We start from the raw sequence: 21,261 nt of genomic DNA, 5'->3' as shown, positions 1-21,261 counted from the left end.
TTAGCAGCGCTAGTGGATCTATGATGTACCATAAACCAAGAACTATTATGAATGTTTTAAGTAGGAAAGAAAACTTTATCAGCGCTAATAGATCTATGATGTACCATGGACCAGGAACCATTATCAATTTTGTACATGTTCTTAATGGCTGTTTAAATACCGTCTATAGGTAAATAGCCATTAAGAATGATTTTTAGGAAACGAGGTGGTTACACATAAAGGATTAGTTCTCTCTCTTTCCCATGTTTGGTTCTTTTGGATTTAGGTTATGTTTATGTGGTCGGACCTTAGCAGCCGAAAGAGTAGAACATGATCATGTCCCTTATTTTATGAATGTCGTTATATAAACAACAACATCGATGTTTCGAGGATATTTGTATTCTCGTATTACTATTGCATTATAAAGTATTGCTCCATTTTACTATTTTTGTTACCCGTTTCTTATTTTGTTCCCTTGTGCGAACATATCTGCTAAAGGTCTATGCAGCTTCAATAATGTTAAAAGAGTTAGCTATAAAACATTTATTAAAAATGAGAGAATGATAAGTTAGCTTCTCATGAAAAATTAACCTCATACATTTTTCTAATATTCATGTTCACACAATGCAGCTAAGATCGTCGAAAACAAAAAATAAATAAAATAAAAGTAAAGTCTATTGGTGGCCATCAAACGTGTTCGCTAAACTTACAAGTCATTTGTTTAGGTTCTTAAACATATTAGTTTCTACCATCTCGATTCCTAAACTTGCAAGACATCTATTTAGATTTTCAAACTTGTTTAACTATATCAACTGGTCCTTAAACTCGCAAATCACCTATTAAATCGAAACAGAGAATGAGTACCTAAATAGAAGATCAGCGAGTAAGATGAGATAGCCAAACAAATTTAAAAATATGATAAACAATAATATGTAATTTGTGAGTTTATATTGACCCTAGGCGAGATGACTAGCCCGCGGTGTGGAACCATGGGTGGGCCAAAGCAAGGATGGATATGACGCTCTAAATGGGTACTCGTGGTTTTTCTCTTGTCTAAATCTGTCTATTTAATTCATTAAGTTAGGCCTTATTTAGTTTGTGAATTTTTTTGGCTTTGGCTAATGTAACACTTTTGTTTGTATTTGATAATTATTGTTCAATCATAGACTAACCAGGCTCAAAAGATTCATCTTGTAAATTACAGACAAGCTATACAATTAGTTTTGGTTTTCGTCTATATTTTAATACTCCATGCATGCATTAAAAAATTCGATGTGATGAAAAATCTTAAAAAATTTTGGAAACTAAAGTAGGCCTTAGGCTAGAGAAGAACCGCCCCATTCTTAAGCTAGAGCAGGGGCATCCTCGGACCCGTGTAGGCGGTGCGACGGAACTAGGACTCCAAAATTCACGGGTTCAAAATTTACTAAGTATTCTAAGTATATATAATAATTTTAGACTTGTTTTAATTAGTAAATCAGTGACAAGCTCAATAGACGTGGCTTACTACATCCTTCAGGAGAAAAGCACCGCAACCTCGTTCTTATCGTCGTTCGTCACTCGAGAGTCGAGATCTAGTCGCAATCCTATACGGCCGGACTCAGATCAAGACGCCAGACGAAGATCATTGTCTAGTATAAGTTCCATGCACAACCTTTATTTTACTTAGTTAATTTTTTATATATTGTCTTTGTAATATATTGATATTTGCTATAATCTTTCTTTATTTTGGTAATAAATGTTAGGCCTTTACTTGTTATTTTGAACTGGGTCTCGTATTTTTCCAAGACATGCCTAAGCTAGAGGATATGTGTCGCAAAACGACACTGTGTGCTGACATTGCAGCAGTTTTCTTGACTTAAACTTATCAGCTGAATTTATCAGTCGGCGTTTTTTCTCAATAAATTATCCAATATTTTCGGGGGCTTATCACGATCAAGGTGTTTTTTCCCCGGTGGTAGACTTTAATAAAAAAAGGGAGCTGACGGCTGACCTCGCGTAACCCGTGCTGTGGAGGCAGCTACGGCCGGCCGAGCGGACTGGCAGGTGGCAGCGCAGCTCTATGGAGTGAGGCGGCCGACGGCCCCGAGCTGCTACTGCTCGAGCTTGGCGACGGGTGGTTCGCTGCGCTGCGGACGGCCTGTGCGGCGAGGCGAGGGGGACGGCTCCGGCGTCCCTAGTGGCACGGCGGGCTCCGGCTCCGGTGGCCCTCGCGGCAAGGCGGGCGGCGGCTCCGACGGAGTCACGAGGCGGGCAGCAGCTCCGGAACCACAGTGTACAACCGATAACCGGCGTCGGCAACTGGCCGACGTTGGATGTTTTCCGGCCCTCGCATTCATGCCACCGCTCCAAAAGCTTCTAGAAGCCGCTGCCGCCACCATCTCTACGCCTCTCGCCGCCGCGCATCTCCACGCTAACCTTCTCCGTTCGGGCCTCCTCCACTCTTCGCACCACCTCACCGCGCATGTCCTAGCGTGGTACCCTCCGGGCCTCGCCCGCGACCTGTTCGACGAATTCCCCAGTCCGACGCCTCGCCTCGCCAATGCGCTCCTCCGCGCCCACATCCGCGCGCGGCAGTGGCGCGCCGCTATCCTCCTTGGTCCGCGGCTCCGAGTGCGCCTGGACGGCTTCACCTTCTCGCTCCTGCTGAGGGCCTGTGCCGCGCTCCCCTCGCTCGCCCATGGCCGAGCTGTGCACGCGGTCGCCATACGCTCTTGCACCGCGTCTGAAGACGCCTTTGTTGCCACAGCTATCGTGCAGATGTATGCCAGGTGTGGAGACATGGTTGGGGCCATCAATGCGTATGGTGTGCTTGAGAAGCCTGACATTGTGCTTAGGACGTCTGTGGTAACCGGCTATGAGCAGAACGGAATGGCCGAGGAAGCACTGGAGTTCTTTGCAAGGAATGTGGTTGGTCAGGGCGTTATGCTGACACCAGTCACACTTGTGAGTGCGATGTCGGCAGCAGCACAGTTGGGGCATGTTCGGAAGGGACAGGCGTGCCACGCTTATGTTGTCAGGAACAGCTTGGGCTATGATCTAGCTTTAGTAAATACTGTTCTTAGCTTTTATGTGAAGATCGGTGATTTCCAGGCATCTATGAGGTTGTTTGAGGGTATGACGGATAGAGATGTGATCACTTGGAGCTGCATGATCAAAGGGTATGTGCAACATGGAGACGCACACGAGGGCTTGAGAATGTACAGGGAGATGGTCAAGGCACGTGTCCAGCCCAATTCAGTGACTTTAGTGAGTGTTCTGCAGGCTTGTGCACTTGTTGTCGATGCTGAGGAAGGTAAGAGAGTTCATCGGGTTGCTGTCAGCATAGGTTGTGAGCTTGAGGTGGGTGTAGCGACTGCTCTGGTTGATATGTACATGAAGTGCTCGTGTCATGAGGAGGCAATGTGCTTATTTCATCGGATGCCAAAGAAAGATGTGGTCGCTTGGGCTGCTGTCATTGGTGGCCTCACACAAAATGAACTCCCTGGTGAATCCCTCCATGTGTTCAAATGCATGTTGTTGGATGATCATGTTCCTGATGCCATCACGATGGTGAAGGTACTTGCTGCATGCTCAGAATTTGGTGGTACTCGCCTAGCCATTTGTCTCCATGGCTATTTAGTTAGAAATGGTTTCAATAATAATGCATTTGTAGCTGCTGCACTTCTTGATTTGTATTCAAAATGTGGAGACATAGATAGCGCTGTCAGGGTATTTGAAGGTACTACAGAAAAAGATATTGTGGTGTGGGGCTCAATGATTGCTGGTTATGGAGCCCATGGCCTTGGTCAGGAAGCTGTTGCGTTGTACCAAAGGATGATTGCCTCATCAATTCAACCCAACAGTGTGACATTTGTGTCAGTGTTATCAGCATGCAGCCACTCTGGCCTGGTTCAGGAAGGAATACAAATTTTTGATAGCATGACTCAAGTTTTTGGAGTCGTACCAAATGCCGAGCATCAAAGTGCCATGGTTGATCTCCTTGGTCGGGCCGGTGAACTGCAAGAGGCTATAAGGTTCATTCGTGGTATGGATGGAAGAGCTGTTGCCCATACTTGGTGTGCCTTGCTTGCTGCATGCAGAGAACACAACAACACTAAGATGAGCAAAGTAGCAGCAAAGAGTCTGCTCAAGCTGGATCCTGACCATGTTGGCTACTACAATCTCTTGACAAATATATATGCATATGATGAGAAGTGGGAGAGTGTAAAGGACACAAGGGACATGGTGAGGGGTAGAGATCTGCGTAAAGTGCCAGGTTACAGTTCAGTTGAGGTCGGTAACTTAGTGCACACGTTCATTGCTGGGGAGAGGACTCACCAAGATTGGGATAATATCTGTACATTGCTCTGTGATCTGTCACGAAAGTTGAGAGGCGAGGACTGCTCCTTTCAAGTAGACACTAGCTTAGCATTCGAGGATTCTGCTGATGGTTCTTCTCTGAGTTGAAATTGATACTTGATGTACCTCAGCTGTTGGTGAACTTCCAGAAGAAACCTGGTGGAAGAAAATGGATTATCAAAGGTGGAAATTCATCATGCAAATTTCACTAATTTTAAGATTGTATATGTTGACAGTTATATTTGAGATAAAGATCAGGTTGGAGGGGCTACATCCTGTAGTTTTGTTCAATGTTTGGGCATTTCAATGTTCTACAACCTGCAGATTTTGTAGCCTGTAGGCAGGTAGCTTATTAAAGTATTTGAACAGGTATTATTATAAGCAATTGGATGGTGTCTGGAATCTTCATTGATGATTCTCTGCATAAATTACTAGTTTTTAGGGAACAGAAAAGCTCCAAGCCTCCAAATTTTTGCTGAACATTCATGTTAAAGTTACCGGCATATTCTACATTCTAATGAGTGCAACTTTCAATAGCTAACATTGCCTTCCCAATGGAATGCTGATGGATGTCCTTCTTGTATTGTGTGTAGGGAAATATGCCCATAGGTACTGCAAACTAGTGCCTGTCTTTTGTCCCTACTATGTATGATACATCGCATGCAAAAGAGCAGGTATTGAATCTGCTACCAATTTTCTGTGATTACATTATACTCCCTCCATCCAATTATAAGACATTTCAAGAATCTTGGAGAGTCAAAGCATCTCAAGTTTTACCAAAATTTATATGATAACATAATAACATTTATTATACCAACTAAGTATCATTAGATTCTTCATTAATTATATTTTCATAGTATACCTATTTAATATCATAAATCTTTATATTTCTCTCTATAATTTTGGTCAAACTTGAAATACTTGACTCTCTAAGATTCTTGGAATGCCTTATAGTTTGGAATGGAGGGAGTATCTTTGTTGTGAAATGTGGTCTTAAATTTCATGACTTAGTATATGAAAGTGTGTAGAATACATCAGCGCTACTATTGCAAAGCAAAGCTACCTGTAGGAAAAAAATTCTTTTTGTGATATGCTTAATGAAACCCTTTTTTGGTAGTTGTAGTCTTCTTTTAGATAAACGGGATATGAAATGAACTGGCCTACACCTTCATCTACTAGTTATAACAGGTTAAGAAAATTTGGGCGTATTAGTCAGCCTAGTATAGGATATTATCTACCTACTGGTGCATGTTAGCACCAAAAAAATGGACTTTGCTTATTTTTTTTATTCACAAAAAGGTAAGAGTTGTTTACCTCAACACTCGAATGGACTTCACAGCACTTGAACAAAGTTGACACTCTAGCATGCTAGTCCTTTGTGCAACTGTTACTACTTCTAGTCACAAATAATTGTGGTCTGGACACTAACAGGAATCTAGTTGGCTTCAATCTGCAGAACATACAGAAAGGTATTTGGGTCACCAATATATTGCATATATAAGCCGCTGTAGCATAAATCAAATCTTTTCATGGAGGCGGTAAGTGTCATTCATAGTGAAGGAAGATATATTGAATCAATCTTAGATTACAGAGGAGGGATTACACATATATATAGAGGGAGTAACCAAGGAGCCAAGGTGTGAAACCAGCTCTTGGGATCTAGAGAAAGTAGCTAATAACTATGGCACATAAGTGCCCAGGCGCAGCACACAGGTGCCAAGGCGTCTGCACAGTTACAGAGTCATATTAAATGCTAACACGCCCCCGCAGTCGAAGCTTCGGAAGGCCGAACGTTGAGACTGGAGCGGAACTCGGTGAAGACAGAGGAGGGCAGCCCCTTGGTGAAGACGTCGGCGAACTGCGAGGTCGTTGGAACATGGAGAACACGAACGTCACCGATGGCAACCCGTTCCCGCACGAAGTGAAGATCAATTTCCACATGCTTGGTGCGTTGGTGTTGAACAGGATTGGAGGACATGTAGATAGCGCTGACATTGTCACAGTACACCAGAGTTGTCTTGCGTAGAGGAGCATGAAGTTCAGTTAACAACTGACGGATCCAAGTGGCCTCAGCAACTGCATTGGCGACGGCGCGATACTCAGCCTCAGCACTGGAACGAGAGACAGTGGGCTGGCGTTTGGAGGACCAAGAAACCAGATTGTCTCCCAAGAAGACTGCATATCCTGAAGTAGAACGGCGAGTGTCCGGACAGCCAGCCCAATCGGCGTCTGAGTATACCACCAAGTTGTCCTGAGCACAGGGACGCACGTGGAGACCCATATGAAGAGTGCCACTGATATAGCGCAGGATACGCTTGAGGGCAGAGAGGTGGGGTTCCCGTGGATCATGCATGTGAAGACAGACTTGCTGAACAGCGTAGGCAATATCCGGTCGGGTGAAGGTGAGATATTGGAGAGCGCCTGCAAGACTCCTGAAATCTGTAGGGTCAGCCACGGGATCACCATCAGCAGATAGCTTAGGGTTAAGGTCCACGGGAGTGGAGCAAGGTTTGCAGGCAGCCATCCCAGCACGCTCAAGGATGTCAATCATATATTTGCGCTGAGAGAGGAAAAGCCCATTGCTGGAGCGCTGAACCTCCATGCCAAGAAAATGATGAAGGGGACCGAGGTCCTTCATAGAGAATTCTTGTTGAAGGGCATCAGTGAGGCGCCGAAGTAGAGCATCTGAGGAGGCTGTCAAAATGATATCATCCACATAGAGAAGAAGGTACGCCATATCCTTGCCGTGATGATGGACAAATAAGGAGGCATCTGTCTTGGCTTCAACAAATCCCAGCTGTAGAAGATGAGAGGCAAATCTGCTGTTGCCGCCACCGCCCTGCTGTTGTAGTTGCGGGGGCGGTTGTGGCTGCTGTTGGTGAGGAAGAGCAGCAGACTTGGAGCCACCAGAACCTCCCAGGGCAGCGAGAGCAGTGGCTGGAGGAGTCTTGGCCATGGTAAGCTCCTCAAGGCGAAGCTCATCCCGTACTTGTAGGAACGTAGGGAGAGGAGTGGTGCGGCGCAGATGAATGCCGATGGCGGTGAACCGTTCACTCAGGCCCCGAATGATGTTGAGAACCAAGGTCGCCTCAGAGATGGACTGGCCAAGGTCTCGAAGATCGTCAGCTTTGCGCTTGAATTGGCGACGGTAGTCGTCGACTGAGAGGTCCCCTTGAGAGAAGATGCAGAATTCTTGATCAGCATACAGAGCGCGCGTGGTTCGATTCCCAAGGAACTGGGACTCGATTGCGAGCCAGATAGTACGGGCAGAGGCACCACGCTCGGAGACGATGTCGGCGAGGTCGTCGGAGATGGCACCGAGAAGCCAGGTGCGGACGACGCAATTCATCCTGACCCAGGAAGGAGACCCAGGGGTGACGACGTTGGAGAGGACATGGGACTCCAGTGAGTACTTGCCGAGGACATTGAGGAAGGACGTCTTCCAACGAGCATAGAAGGGCGAGGTGACGTCGAGGAGCAGAGGTACCAGAGTGCGGATGTTCTGGACCGAAACTGCTTGAGCATGGAGGTTGAGGATGACTTTGGCCTCTTGTTGAAGAAGGGCGTCGTCGAGGCCACTGCCGCTGCCTTCAGAGTCGTCATCGTTGACGTGCACGGAGACATCGTCGCGAGGAGGGGCAGCGGCAGCACGGGCCGCGGCTGCACGCGCCTGGGCGTCGCGAAGGCGAGCAGAGGCGGCGACGATTTCCGCTTGGGCGGTCGTGGCCTCGCGTTCGGCTGCTTCCGCGGTCGCGAGGGCAGCGGTGCGGGCTTCCTGCGCGATGCGGGCCTCCTGCGCGGCGCGCTCGGTGGCGTCATCAGCACCGAGAAGGGACATGGCGCAGAGTAGAGCTGGGCGCGCACGGATGCAGCGGGGGCAGGGCAGCGCACGGGCGCACGTGAAGCAGCGCCGGAAGGGGAGAGGGAGCGCGCGTGGAGCAGCGCAGGGCAGAGGAAGTTTAGTCTCTTGATACCATGAAGGAAGATATATTGAATCAATCTTACATTGCAGAGGAGGGATTACACATATATATAGAGGGAGTAACCAAGGAGCCAAGGTGTGAAACCAGCTCTTGGGATCTAGAGAAAGTAGCTAATATGGCACATAAGTGCCCAGGCGCAACACACAGGTGCCAAGGCGTCTGCACAGTTACAGAGTCATATTAAATGCTAACACATAGCGGCACATATAAAGTGCTCCAGATATTTAGGCCTGCCAGGGGGGTGGGTCAACACGTTCTCCAAAACGCTCCGCTCCTAGATTGAGCCCATGGTTCAGAGCGGGCCAACCCCAATAGGAAGAGGGTCCAAAGGGTCAGAACCGTGTCAACCCCAATTGACACTAGGGTCACCCCGCTTGTGAGTGGTGGCATTAGCTCCGCGCCGCCTCAATTGCGAGCTCCCCACATGTTCACTCCCTGCTGCCTCCTCATGGTCGAGGGCAAGAGATGCAGCAGCCAATAGCCACAGGCGTATGCGACAGCCGTTGGAAATTGGAATCACCACCAAACATATCCAGAAGGTGTCTCCTTCCACCCTCCCCTTCCTTGAGACCCTGAAGATCTAAAAACATGCTTTGTTTTTCTTTCTAGATGCTGGGTTGGTTCCAATTACTGGATTAGTAGAAATGCTAGTTTTTTTATGTAAGAGCGATGCTAGGTTTTCATTTCTAGATTTCTTGGTGGATTTTACCAGCTTTGTTTGAAGTGGATCCCACCTTCACCGTAGTCAGGGAACCCTCAAGAAAGCAAACTGAAATAAAAGTCTCTCTACTTCCTTTTGAAGTGGTATTTTGCTTGGAGTGTGCTATCATGTCTGGTTGATTATTCTTGATTTTAGTTTGGGTTAGTCATGTTTGTATGAAAGCAGGTTAGCAAGCTGTCAATGAGTTCTTATTGTGGTAATGCTCTCAGCTATTAGCAGATTGTAACTTGTGTCGAGAACATGACTTTCTTCTAATAGGCTACTTTAAGCACGTTTACTGAATGTCTGAAATGTTTTATCTGAAGCACCTGCACTTGGTTGGTTTCATTAAGGACCGGTAGCATGTATGAATCGTTGTTTCTAGTTGGCGTGAAACTCTGTTTCTCCAGGTAAGAACTCTGAAAAATGTGCACGTGTCTGACAGATCAGAGCCTGACAGATCAGAGCCTCGAGGATCAGAGCAAAACTAAGGGCATGTGTTTCTGTAGTGCGTACTGCACATCGCCATGCATGATAGCAGGTTAGTCACTAACATGATCCTTGCTTGATCTGTCAATGAAGTAACACTCATATGCATCAGCAGAAATGAATCGATAACTCAATTGCAGAAATCTTTTCCCATATGTGTTCTGATCATCTCAGAAGCTTGATTAGTTTTAGTAGTAAAAGCATCACAAAGGGCTAGCTATACTGTATGCATGGAACCTTTCAACTGCAGCTAGTACTGTTTGGTCTCAGTTCTCAACTCTGAAGGAAAGCCACCTTTCAGTTAGCTTGCTTTGTTAAGTTTATTAAACAGTTCTGACCCCCTTCCTATTGGCATTAAATTTCTTTGCTTTGTTCTGTTTACCAAGCTGTTTGAGGTGTCTATCTATAGCATGTTGTTTAGTACTCAATTACACATGAACACTGAGCACATTTTACTGCTCAAAACAATGAACTTGACATGGATTAAATTTGTCTTTCTCATTCTGATTCTGCTAGACCTAGATGTATACATATGCATTTTGTATTTTCTTAGGTATATTTTCCTTAATGGTGTGTATTTTCCTAGGTATACTTTCCTTAGCGGTAAGTGTGGGCACTCTTGTATAATGATGAATTATTGTTCCTTACATATGTACAAGCAACTGGTTACTCAGATAAACCCTCTGAAAATTGGATAGCTGGTTAGCAGGAGTTATCTTTCAAGTAATGACATTTCTGAAGTTAACTTTCTGTTGCTCCACGCACACTTTCAGTTGTGATTCTGTCGCGCTACAAATAGAACAGGGAGGGGAGATCCCTGCTCTAGCATGGGATTGGAATCAGTTAGAGTATATTTGGTAATCTAAATATTGTGTATTGTAGACTTCCATATGTATCCGTGGGTTGCCTTACCTCCCAAGTCTTGTACTCTATATAAACCGCCCAAGGGCTCAATGCAATACATCCATCCAATTACACCAATTCTATTTTCCTTCATGGTATCACAAGTCTAGGTTTAAATCCTAACCCTAGCCGCCGCCAGCTTCCGCAACTGCGCGCCCCCGGGGAGAGATCGATCTCCACCAGGGGCAGCGCTACTGTTTAGGTGCCCGATCCTATCCATCCAGCCGCTATCGTCGTCAACTGTTCCAGACTTAGTGATCTCCCTCTGTTGTAAGCTACTTGATAAAATAAAAATATAGAGCTGCCCCAGGATTTATTACACGCTTTCGCCGCTTTGTGGTGATGTGGCTGGCCTGCCCCTCGTCCTTTGGCCTGCCTATTCGGCTCTGGCCACATCAAATTGCTACTATGACGAGCACCATCTACGAGAGCCCTAGAGCGCAACCCTCTCCCCCACATCCTAATCCATAGTGAGACACAGCTGTAGAAGGCTACAGTACTTCCCCTGATCCCCTCAATGCTACACTTTCTTGGTCTTTTTTTTGTGCAATTTCTAGCTGAGCCATCAACTAGTCATCCATTGTTGTTAGCACAGTTTAGCTCCTGTAATGTGTATCTATGGATTGTTTGATCATACGATGAATTAATGGATAAAAGTAAGAATAGAAAGAAAAACAATAATCAATCCTTGTTCCTCTTACCATGGCATAATGGCATCTGTTTGTTGTTGGTTGCGACGTATGTCTTGCTCCTAGGTAGTAGTATGATAATACCCTATACTTCCTTGGCAGGCTTTCAGGTTATCATAGTGCTAGCATGGTCGCAAAATTTGGCTACTTCACAGCATATCCAGATGTGTGCTTTTGTGAGTTTGGTGATATAGGGCGGATAACTATCCTGGAACCTAAAATCCTTGCTTAAGGTGCATTCCTTGTGCATTTACGCATTTACAGTTTCAGCTGATGATATCCAGGCAACAGAAAGAATACTGTTTCTTTTTAGATATGTGATGTTGTCGCGGGTTCAGCGAGTGGCAGAAGGCGGATAAAAAAATGTGTACAAACGCCTCACACCCTTGAGGGGGCAGGGGGTATTACCTTTAGTATATATAGTGAAGTAGGCTATGTTACAAGATGTGACGACCTAGTCAAATACGATGAGTCCACTATATACATCTCTAATAAAGTGAGCTTCTGATTACTTAATGCTAATTGTAGCAGAGTCATGTGGGCTTTCTGATGTTGTCACTGTGGAAACCCTTCAGCTTCGACAGTATCGTCCTTTCCAAACTGATTGATATTGGTAACTTGTTTTGTGAGCTTTGATCCTCAGGTATGTGAGCTCTTACTAAAAGGCTCTTGGCATCCATTGCTCAGAAGGTCAATGTCCATAGTTTAAGCTCGGTTGTCGGACCACATTTAGGAATGGTTGCATGAAAATACTCTCAAGAGCAGACTTCATGTGCCTTCTTGAGGATAGTGGTCAATGACCAGATCTTTCATGTTTATATGCAAAGAAATGTAACATGTACTGGCTATGATTGTTCAATATTTGTTCACTTGCCTTTGTAGATGGGCACAAAATATTGGTTCCAAGAGACTAGTGTTGTCGTAGGAGATCCACTAACATTTTAATAAAATCCAGTTGGTGTTAAACTTTTTTTTCGGGATCGTGCAACGGCACATATTTCATTAAGCAGGGGAGCTGGTGTTAAACTGCATTAGATTACTAATATTTTTATCAAATCCTTGTTGAAGAATCTGTATTTTGTTAATCTTTGTTCATACTTTCTTTTTAGAATTTTATTTACTTTCTCTTCTATATTTAGTCATTGGGAGTGTGCTTTGCATACATGAAGAAGTTGAAAGCAACGATCGAGGTCGCAGCAATCTCTACTTGCTTTACTTGCTAGTTTCAGGTCCTTTACTCTGTTTGCAAAGCATCAGTGAGAAGACGGTCCTTAAAAACATAAAGAGGTCAGCCCTAGGTGCCCCACGGCCCACGGCCCACGGCTAGAAGCCCGAAGAAATAGACGAGGCGGATAGACCACAGTCCCTCAATTTTTTTAAGAAAAAAAATGGGAGAGGACGGTCCTCATGAAACAACTATGAGAGATGTAAATTTTCTTTCCAATAATTCCTTCTAAATTTACGATGTTAAGATATAATTTCAATTGTTAGATGAATACGTGTCGTAAATTCATGCCCCCAATTTTAGCAAAAACGGATCGGCGGAAATAATGCGCTGGAGCCTGGAGCTTCCCGCAGGACTTTTCATTCTTTTTATTTACAAAGCAGGGCCTGGATGGGACTTAAACTAACAAAATGTACTGTACTGAACGCTCGGCAACCAACAGGCTTTTGGAAGAACACAGCATCGCGCACTTTCTACAAATGGGAAAGTCCGACAGCCGAACAAATCCTTGGCTGCACATCTGCAAACTAAATGGGAAAGTTTGACAGTCGAAATTCATGCCTCCTTCCTCATTAGGTGTTTTCGCGGTAGCTTGGATGTTTCAAGGAAAGATGATAGCAATAATTGTTGATTTTTTATTCTATCGAATCTAGAGATATCACAGCCGTCTAGATCAGTGATTTTTGACTCAGCACATTGTAATAAGGGGTCGTTCGTGACTTCTCTACTATATTTTTAACTCCACTTTATATATTTTTTTAGCTAAACGGGCTTAGCTCCACACCTTGGTGTTCGCTTAGCTGATAAGCCATGCCTGAAAGTATTGTTTGCTGATTTGTTGTGAGAGAAAAACACTGCTGAATGGCTGACAGATTCGGCAAATAAACTCAAGCGAACCGACATGACTCCTTGCAAAGATCAAGTTTCTTATAGATAACTTCGGTGCAAATGCCTATCCAGACGTCCAACACGGTGTATGCAATTGGTGGAGATGTTCATGTTCCTTGTTTATACTTTTGTGTTACTGGCTCAATGGATTCCGCTATCGTGGTGTTAGGAATTATCTAAATTACTTGTATTGGTGGTGTTGGATTGATGGTACCTTTTATCATATTCGCCCGGCGAGGCTCCTCATTGGATCATTTAGCATTTACAAAGTTTGGGGCCATCGTTGTGGATGGTTGGAGGATGATACACAAGGAATTGTCATTGTCGTTGCTAAGTTTCGACATGTTGGAACTAGGCAATCGTCGAGGCCTAGATTGGATTGAAGAAAGTCGCTAGGGGCTCTGAATTTACACTAATGTATCTTTCGTATTATTATAGGCATAAAGGTAATTGTGCTATTAAATAAATAGAATCTCTTTTTCTTCAAAAAAAATGTCTTCGAACTCCTATGTGCCTTAAATCTTTGTTTTTGTCAGATTCCAATCAGATGTATGGTTTTTCTTCAATAATCTTCTTATTTCTTGGGCCAATTGAGACACGCTATAGCGTCCACTCCCTCGCCTGTTGCCCCCCCTCCAGGCATCTCGCCATCGGCTTTGCTGCCGCCATGCAAGCTTCCCACCCATACCTAGCCTAATCACCTTGTTTGGCCACCTGTGACCGGAGGTTCCTTGGTCGCCATGCCCCTCACCGCCACTTCCGTTTGTCTTCCCTACTTCTCTAAATCTTTTTTAAGCTTGGAGCACACTAGAATCCTAGCAACAACTCAACTCTAAGGAGGTGTGTTCCAATAGTGATCGGTTATATGTATTACTTTTAGCACAATGCAAGGTAAACTTGAGTTAGCTGTCCTTTTTACTAGAGATATATATATTGCTTTTCACCTATAGGAGGTGTGCTCCATTGATGTCCATGAGTTTTATCAGGGGTAGCATGGTCTTTTTTCTCGTTTGCATGCTAATCTGTTTTAAAGTTGCTAGAAATTGATTTTTTTTTTCAAGGACAAATGAGTATATACCACTGTTTTATCAGGGAGTAACTTGAGTTAACTTACGGTTGTGTTGAATGCTATGGCATTAATTTCAGGATGTACTCAACTAGTGTACAAGTGCAGCCCTTTTTTTTGTTATTAATTTCTTCTGGTTTTCTCTTACGTCTATATCATATATAGACGCTAGCCACATATATATATTTTTCTGGAACACCATAATGTAAGTACTTCCACTTAATAGCTTCAGTTCAGCAAAATAATTGTACCATGCTCTCTCTCTAAGTTCTATATTTGTGTACCATAATCCATACAGATAAAACCTGAGCTCATCACAACCACCACCAAACTGTAATTCGAACCACAGCAAATGTTTGAACTTTGAAGTGGTACATCAACAGAGACATCATCTGAAATGACGAGCGGCAAGCATGGATCGTCCAAAAAAACGAAACGACGACGAAACGAGAAACAGAAGATAAAAACAGGTAAAAACAACCAGAAAGCAAGCACTTCTACGTAGTCACTCGTACTTGTCAACTCCATTAGCAAACCACTGATGCGCAGTGCACGGTGGTGCATGCAACGCAAAGTATGGACGGAGGCACGTTTGTGCCAGGATCTTAGATGGCCGCCGAGGAGCCATGGTGCTGGTGCGCGCCGCCGAGCATGCCGCTCCACAGGCCCAGCGCGCCCAGCGAGCTGATGGCGCTCTCCGGCGCCCGGCTCGTCTCGCTGTACCAGTCCAGGGACAGCAGCCTCTCCGTCGCCGGTGGCTTCACCTCCATCCCGTCGTGCTCAGCGCGCCCCCCGAACGGAAGGCCCTGCAGCTGCAGGTGCTCGCCCAGGCCGGCCGCGTACCTGAGCGCGCTCAGCGCGTGGCACTCGCCGCCGCTCCCGCCGCCACCTGGGATGCCCAGCATGCCCGCCCCTGCGAAGTGCGCCTCGGAGCTTGCGCCATCCAACGAGCCTGCAGCGGCGCCGCCACCGGAACCCGTGAGGATCGGGTCGTACTTCCAGTCCAGAAGGCCGAGGCTGCAAAGCGGATCGGCCGACGGCGGCGGCAGCTGCGGCATGCCGGAGAAGGACAGGTGGAGGCCCGTCTCCGCCATGTGCCGCGGCTGCATCGGCGGCGCGGGGGGCTTCTTGGCGCTGGCGCGCTTGTTCTTGCGGCATCCACCGCCAACCGGGACGTTGCGGAGGGAGCCACCTTTGGTCCAGTAGCGGCGGCACGTCTTGCAGAAGTAGCGCGGCTGCGAGAGGCTGTAGTTGTTGTAGTAGCAGAACTTGGTGTGCGTGGACTCGCACCGCGGGCACTTGAGCGGCTGATCGTGCTGCGGGCGCAGACGCCGGTCCGCCGCCGCAGCCGCCGCCACGGCGTGCATCGGCCTAGGGCATGCGATCAGCTCCGCTGACGGTGACGACGATCCCATCCCAGGCTCCTCGGGGACGATGCCCTGAAAAGCACAAGACCACGTTAGCGCAGTGTGATCGCAAATCATTAGCGGTGACAGAATGGAAGCCTCGGAATGCGGGAAAGGGGTGCATATGCATATATACTAGGCTAAAGTACGAAGTGGATGCAAAGCTCCACACAGGTAATTATGATGTTTCATGATGGAGGCATCAAGTAGATCAAAGTTTTCAGATCTCTGATCAGCTTGATCCTGTGGTGTATCATATCCATGGCTTTTGGAATCACATTGATCAGTTTGTTGCCCTGGCCCAACGATCTCCTTTGCGCGTAGTTACGCTTTTGAACACATGTTAAAGTTACAACGAACATAGATAGATATCATGAGGGCCATGCAAGGTGTACTTGTCTTGATTTCTATAAGCACATAATGTCCCATATGCATGCATTTCCTATGATCTCGTACTAGATAGAACCTGGGATCACATAAATCCTTGTGTCCTTAATTTGATGTCAGTCATCATGTATAGTGTATCTGAAGAATGTTCTCACGCCGTGCTGCTATATATAACCCTAGCTAGGTAACAACATCTGGTCTTAGTTTGCAAATATAACAGCATAAGAACATCTCCCACACATAGACATATAGTATATATGTGCTTATTTAGCTACAAAAAATAAATCAACATCCTAAAATTATGATAATTAGTAACAATAATAAGTCTACTTATTCGTCTTGTTCTTTTCCCATATTGATAGTCTTGATGAGAAGATCTATATATACACAGCTTTTGCAGTGTTCTAAAGTTAAAGCCACGTAGATCAGACGATCAAACACACAGTACTTGTTCAAATCTCCTTTTATCTCTTGTTGCTTTTGCTTGCAATATATGGGTAAGAATCTGACAGTGTGCATTGCACTTTCTACTGTTTGTGTGGTTGTTTACTTTGTGTTTTGCTTCATCTTTTATGAGTACTCCTAGAGTTTCATTTAGTTTCTCTCTGTTAGGGTAAGTATATAATGGTTCACGTGTGGACTTAATTGGATCCTGGCCGGTGTAAGCAACGACGTAAGTAGCCAGTAAAGAAAAGTGTCAATGAAATCCAATTCACTGAAACTAGAAGGAGTAGGTACTAGTAGATCTATATATTGAAACTACAGCTAGCTAGTGAAAGAAATATGCATGCATGCTGCCATATATTTTGTGATCACTGATCATAATAGTTTCATCAAGACTACAAATATATATATATATATATATATATATATATATATATATATATATATATACACACACACACACAGAGAGAGAGAGCAGACCGACGATCTCACTATAACCTTTGATCATTTTAAACCTACACTAATAAATAACCATTGTAGAGAGTAGACATATACTAAAGTACTTAATAATGACCAAAAAATAGCAAACAAGGAGACATGGCACAGAGATCAACAAAGAGAATACTGAGCTGCCTGTGTCGTAGATCCTCTCAACTTGTAACCTTTTTCTACTAGTTCTCCAAACAAAAAGGATCAATTGGGAGGCAGACATGCATGAATTAAATAAAAGAACCAGAAAATATAACACCTGACAACTAATCTAGCCAATTAGTATATGATATGTATAAACCTTGTATGAAATCCTCACGAACAGAAAACACAGAACAAGAAATAATGTTCTATGGCAAAAAGAAATAAACCAAGCGGGTCGCAAGGGGAATTGTACCAAGGTGTGTGACAGACGGCAAAGACTCATCATGTATTGGTGCGTATATATGAAAATCATCAATCGGATGATGTGGTGCGGAGATGATTATATTTATGATGCACACGAGCTATATATGCCAAATATATAATTAGTAAGAACTTTGTTGTGTGTGATGAGCTTCACATGCATGGATCATGGTACGTACCTTGAGCCAGTCGGAGTCCATGCAGATGTGCATCGGCGGTGCCCCGGCCATCATCGATCGGTCTGGTCGATCAATAGCGTAGCTAGATACAGATGTGTTCTGCCAAAAACAGATCAACGAGCCACACGCAAAACCTAGCTAGACACACCAAAACTATACACACAGCAGGTAGCCACTATATACTTCATTACCCTGATCTCATACTATATAACTGTGGCCTTCGATCTTTCTGCTGGTGCCTTGTCGTCGACGAATTGAAAGGTAGGGAGAGGATACTGTCAGATCACGAGCGACGATGTGCAGCTAGCAAGCAAACTGGAGGAAGAACGGAGATAACAGAGGGGCGAAGGAGGGAGGTAGAAGAAGCTAGAGCAGCAGAGAGGCAGAAGATCGAGAGGATGGATGGATGGGTGTGGTGCCGGCGGTTGGTGAGAGATGTGAACGATGGGAGATGTGAATAAGAAGGCAAGGAAAAGTTGCGCGCCCCGCCCGACCCCCAACCCCAACCCCCAAGTGATTAGATCGCTATACGCTAGAGAGCAAGAGAGAGCAGCCGCAGTAGTAGTGGTGTTGCGACGACGACGACGACGACAGAAGCAGCTAGCGTGCCGGGGAGGGGAGCGATGCATGCATGTTGCTGTGCCCCGCGCACCACAGGACCGGGGTGACCCCACGGTGTCGGGGCCAGCAGCGCCCGGCAGCGTGGTGGACTGGAGCGCGGTGACTGTGAGTGGTGGAGACACGTCCGGGAGCAGCGAGAGCCGGAGCCGGAACCGGAAGGCGGCCCTTGCTCGTCGCGTCGGCTTCCCCATTGCCCGCGGTCCCCGCAGTTGTGGGTTCCTTGGGGCATCCCGAGGCGTGCGCGGCTGTCGGCCGGCCCCACCCCCGTCCATCCTGGCTCGGCGGCCGCCTGCTACTCCGGCTAGGCCCTACGCTAAGTGCTTTAGCTGTCTGGCTGGCCATCGGGTCCGGGAGTGCCTCGGGCTCGGCTCGGCTCGGCTCGGCTCGGCCGTGTTTAGTTTCAAAAATTTTTTTTGCAAAACGTTTTATATTTTCTATCACATCGAATCTTACGTTATATGTATAAAATATTAAATATAAATAATTACTAATGTAGTTTATTTATAATTTGTTAAACGAATTTTTTAAGTTTAGTTAATTTATGACTAGGTAATATTTGTTAAATATAAACAAAATTACTACAGTATTTATTTTATTAAAAATTTTGAAACATGTTACCGCGCGCTCGTTTCCCAGGTGAATTTTGCGGTTCGCCCGCGGGTTTGCCAAATAGCCCGGGGCGATAAACGTCAGAGTTCAAATTCAAATGACAGTGCCAAGGTTTTCGATGCGGCAGGTGGCTCGAGCCACGGGATCGGCTCTGGCAGCCGAGCCGACTGGGCCAAACGGTGTGTGTGTCTGGAGACTTTGGTCAAACTTTTGCATGTGGTCTGCGTTTGGTACCGGCCTACCGCTGCTAGCAGCATCCTGCACTTGCTGGTGGTGGTGTGTGAGCTTTTCCTATAGAATCAAATGACCTTTGGCTCGGTTCCATCATAAAATCTGTGCCATTTTATTATTATTTTTTTTTTCTAAACGGTGCATTTCTAAAACTTAACTTTTACTCCCTTTCGATCAATTTTCTTTTCATGACATTTAAGACGTGCAGCTGTTTGCTCCATGTATCCTAAAATGTAAGATGTCAAATCATTCAGAAATTGTGAAAATCATAAGAGGTTCATGGTGAAGTGAGACATGTATCATTTGTTTTATAGTCCCTCCGTGATCGTATATTTTAAGGTGCTAGTATCTCATAATATGTCATAGTAGAATTTTAGGATATTTTATATTTTAGGATGAAGAGAGCTCGACCTAGTCGAATCAGAATATATCTGATGCAATAATACTATATACTCCCGGACATACTAAAATAAATATTGTTTGCGGTTCCTGAGAAATAACTTTAATTGAATATATAATAAAAAATTATTAATATTTATAGTATATAATTAGTATTATTGGATTTAAGTCTAGTTTTTTAACAAAATCATTTAAAGGTACAAATATTGAACGCATTTTTTACATTCAAGTCAAACTTGTATCATTTTCACTAATACCCTAGCTGAAAAAGAGCTACAGTGACAGACTGACGTGGCATGGAGTGTGGTGATGCGTAGCCATGACGACACCATCGTCCCGGCCGGGCCACGTGGAATATTTCGGTCCCCGTGAGGAAAGGCCAGAGGGACGAGAAAACCGAAAGCTCACTCCAATTGGGGCCCTGGGCCCATGCGTTGCCGGTGTGGTTCGTCTTGACCCGATCGGCCCGGCCGCCGATCGCTGCTCTTCTTCCGTCAATCGTCGGCGATCGTGTATTCTATCTCCCGCACAGCACCTTAAAATATACGTACAGAATTTTGGTCGAAAGGCGCTCTGTTGACAAAGACGACGCTGCTCCAAAGATGGCTACGTAACTGCATCTCTTTCCTACACTTGCTACTAGAGTAGTGGCTCCTGCTTTGATTCCATTTCTTTTTTTTTCTAATACTAACGTAGTATACGTAACTGATTAGCTACTGCTGTTAAAGTAGCCCAACATGCTGCAACTAGTGGGGTTTAAGAACAGAATTCAGTGTAGTGCAGTGGTTAAAGTCACTCGTTCAAGGACCAATGCTGTTGGGGGATCCTCTCCCGTGTCTAAAGTAACAACAAAATGGTTGCATAAACTCAAGAGGGTCCTAGTGCCTTAAATTATCTGTGTATAGAAAATATAAGACAGAAACTATACAGAATGTAGTAAATTTGAAGAACTGTTTTAAGTCATAGCCTCTGTATATTTAGAGGAAAATTAATAATGCAGCCGATTGCTGGTTATAAGAATCTTTACAACCTATATACTATCTCTTAGGCCTTATTTAGATGCGAAAAGATTTTAGATTTCGCTACTGTAGTACTTTCGTTTGTTTGTGGCAAATATTGTCCAATTATAAACTAACTAGATTCATCTCGCGATTCACAGTTAAACCGTGCAATGAGTTTTTATTTTCGTCTATATTTAATGCTTCATGCATTTGTCGAAAAAATCGATGTGACAGAGAATCTTGAAAAATTTTTGGTTTTTGGGGTGAACTAAACAAGGCCTTAGTTCACCCATAGTGAGCTCTTCACATGCAGACGTATAAAGACATAAAACCAAAACAACACTGAGATATACTAGAACTAGCACTATAGTTTCGTAGAGTACGGCGAAAACGGATTCCTGATCTCGACGTGGCGCCGGGGGCGGTATGGGTGAGATTTTTATTTCTCTTGGGGGTGTTCAAAAGCATGTTTTTGGGGTTCGAAAGGCATGTGGGGAGCAAAGAAGAGACAAAGATAGCAGAGGCGAAGCATCTCTCCCTGTCCGTCTTTCCCGGCGCCTTCCCCTTTCCGGATTCAAATTTTGTTTGCTTTGCGCTTTACTACCTTGCCTTTGCGAGCTCGCCGTCCGCAAGCAAGGTATCCATTCGCATTCGGGACCCTCTCGTCAGATCAATCATCCTCTATTCCTCTGCGCGCGCGCGGCAACTGGTGACTGGTCGGGCGTCTCGCCTGGGTGGCCAGATGCATGCATGGCCTTGTGCATGCCCACCGGCCATCGCCATCGATCCACACCAGCGTTTCAGCGCGCTTGCTTGCTGGTGTCACA

General features: G+C 45.2%; 2 protein-coding genes across 7 annotated transcripts; one reads left to right on the top strand and one right to left on the bottom strand.

The window, feature by feature from the left end:
- LOC8073852 (putative pentatricopeptide repeat-containing protein At3g01580) lies at positions 1,996 to 12,050 on the top strand. 6 transcript variants are annotated; one of them, XM_021460610.1, is made up of 4 exons: positions 1,996 to 4,503; positions 4,914 to 4,994; positions 9,449 to 9,544; positions 11,728 to 12,050. In XM_021460610.1, the coding sequence occupies exon 1, from the start codon at positions 2,317 to 2,319 to the stop codon at positions 4,426 to 4,428; it is 2,112 nt and encodes a 703-aa protein (XP_021316285.1). In that variant the 5' UTR covers positions 1,996 to 2,316; the 3' UTR covers positions 4,429 to 4,503; positions 4,914 to 4,994; positions 9,449 to 9,544; positions 11,728 to 12,050. The 6 variants fall into 6 exon arrangements, with proteins under 6 accessions (XP_021316285.1, XP_021316282.1, XP_021316281.1 ...); XM_021460607.1 differs by having other exon boundaries at positions 11,616 to 12,050; XM_021460606.1 differs by having other exon boundaries at positions 11,187 to 12,050.
- On the bottom strand, positions 14,561 to 18,070 carry LOC8073155 (dof zinc finger protein DOF3.1). Its single transcript, XM_002452628.2, has 2 exons — positions 17,574 to 18,070; positions 14,561 to 15,702 (listed from the first exon to the last, which is right to left on the bottom strand). The coding sequence occupies exons 1-2, from the start codon at positions 17,625 to 17,627 to the stop codon at positions 14,869 to 14,871; spliced, it is 888 nt and encodes a 295-aa protein (XP_002452673.1). The 5' UTR covers positions 17,628 to 18,070; the 3' UTR covers positions 14,561 to 14,868.

Source organism: Sorghum bicolor, chromosome 4 (genome assembly GCF_000003195.3).
Source record: "Sorghum bicolor cultivar BTx623 chromosome 4, Sorghum_bicolor_NCBIv3, whole genome shotgun sequence".
NCBI lineage: Eukaryota > Viridiplantae > Streptophyta > Magnoliopsida > Poales > Poaceae > Sorghum > Sorghum bicolor.
Note: the sequence above shows the minus strand (reverse complement) of the source record. Positions and strands in the feature narration are given on the sequence as shown.

Bases quoted from the DNA above. Each gene is read 5' to 3' on its own strand.
- LOC8073155 (XM_002452628.2), bottom strand. From the start codon at position 17,627: ATGATGGCCGGGGCACCGCCGATGCACATCTGCATGGACTCCGACTGG. The intron at 15,703-17,573 runs GTACGTACCATG...TGTGCTTTTCAG, and splicing joins TGGACTCCGACTGGCTCAAG to GGCATCGTCCCCGAGGAGCC.
- LOC8073852 (XM_021460609.1), top strand. From the start codon at position 2,317: ATGCCACCGCTCCAAAAGCTTCTAGAAGCCGCTGCCGCCACCATCTCT.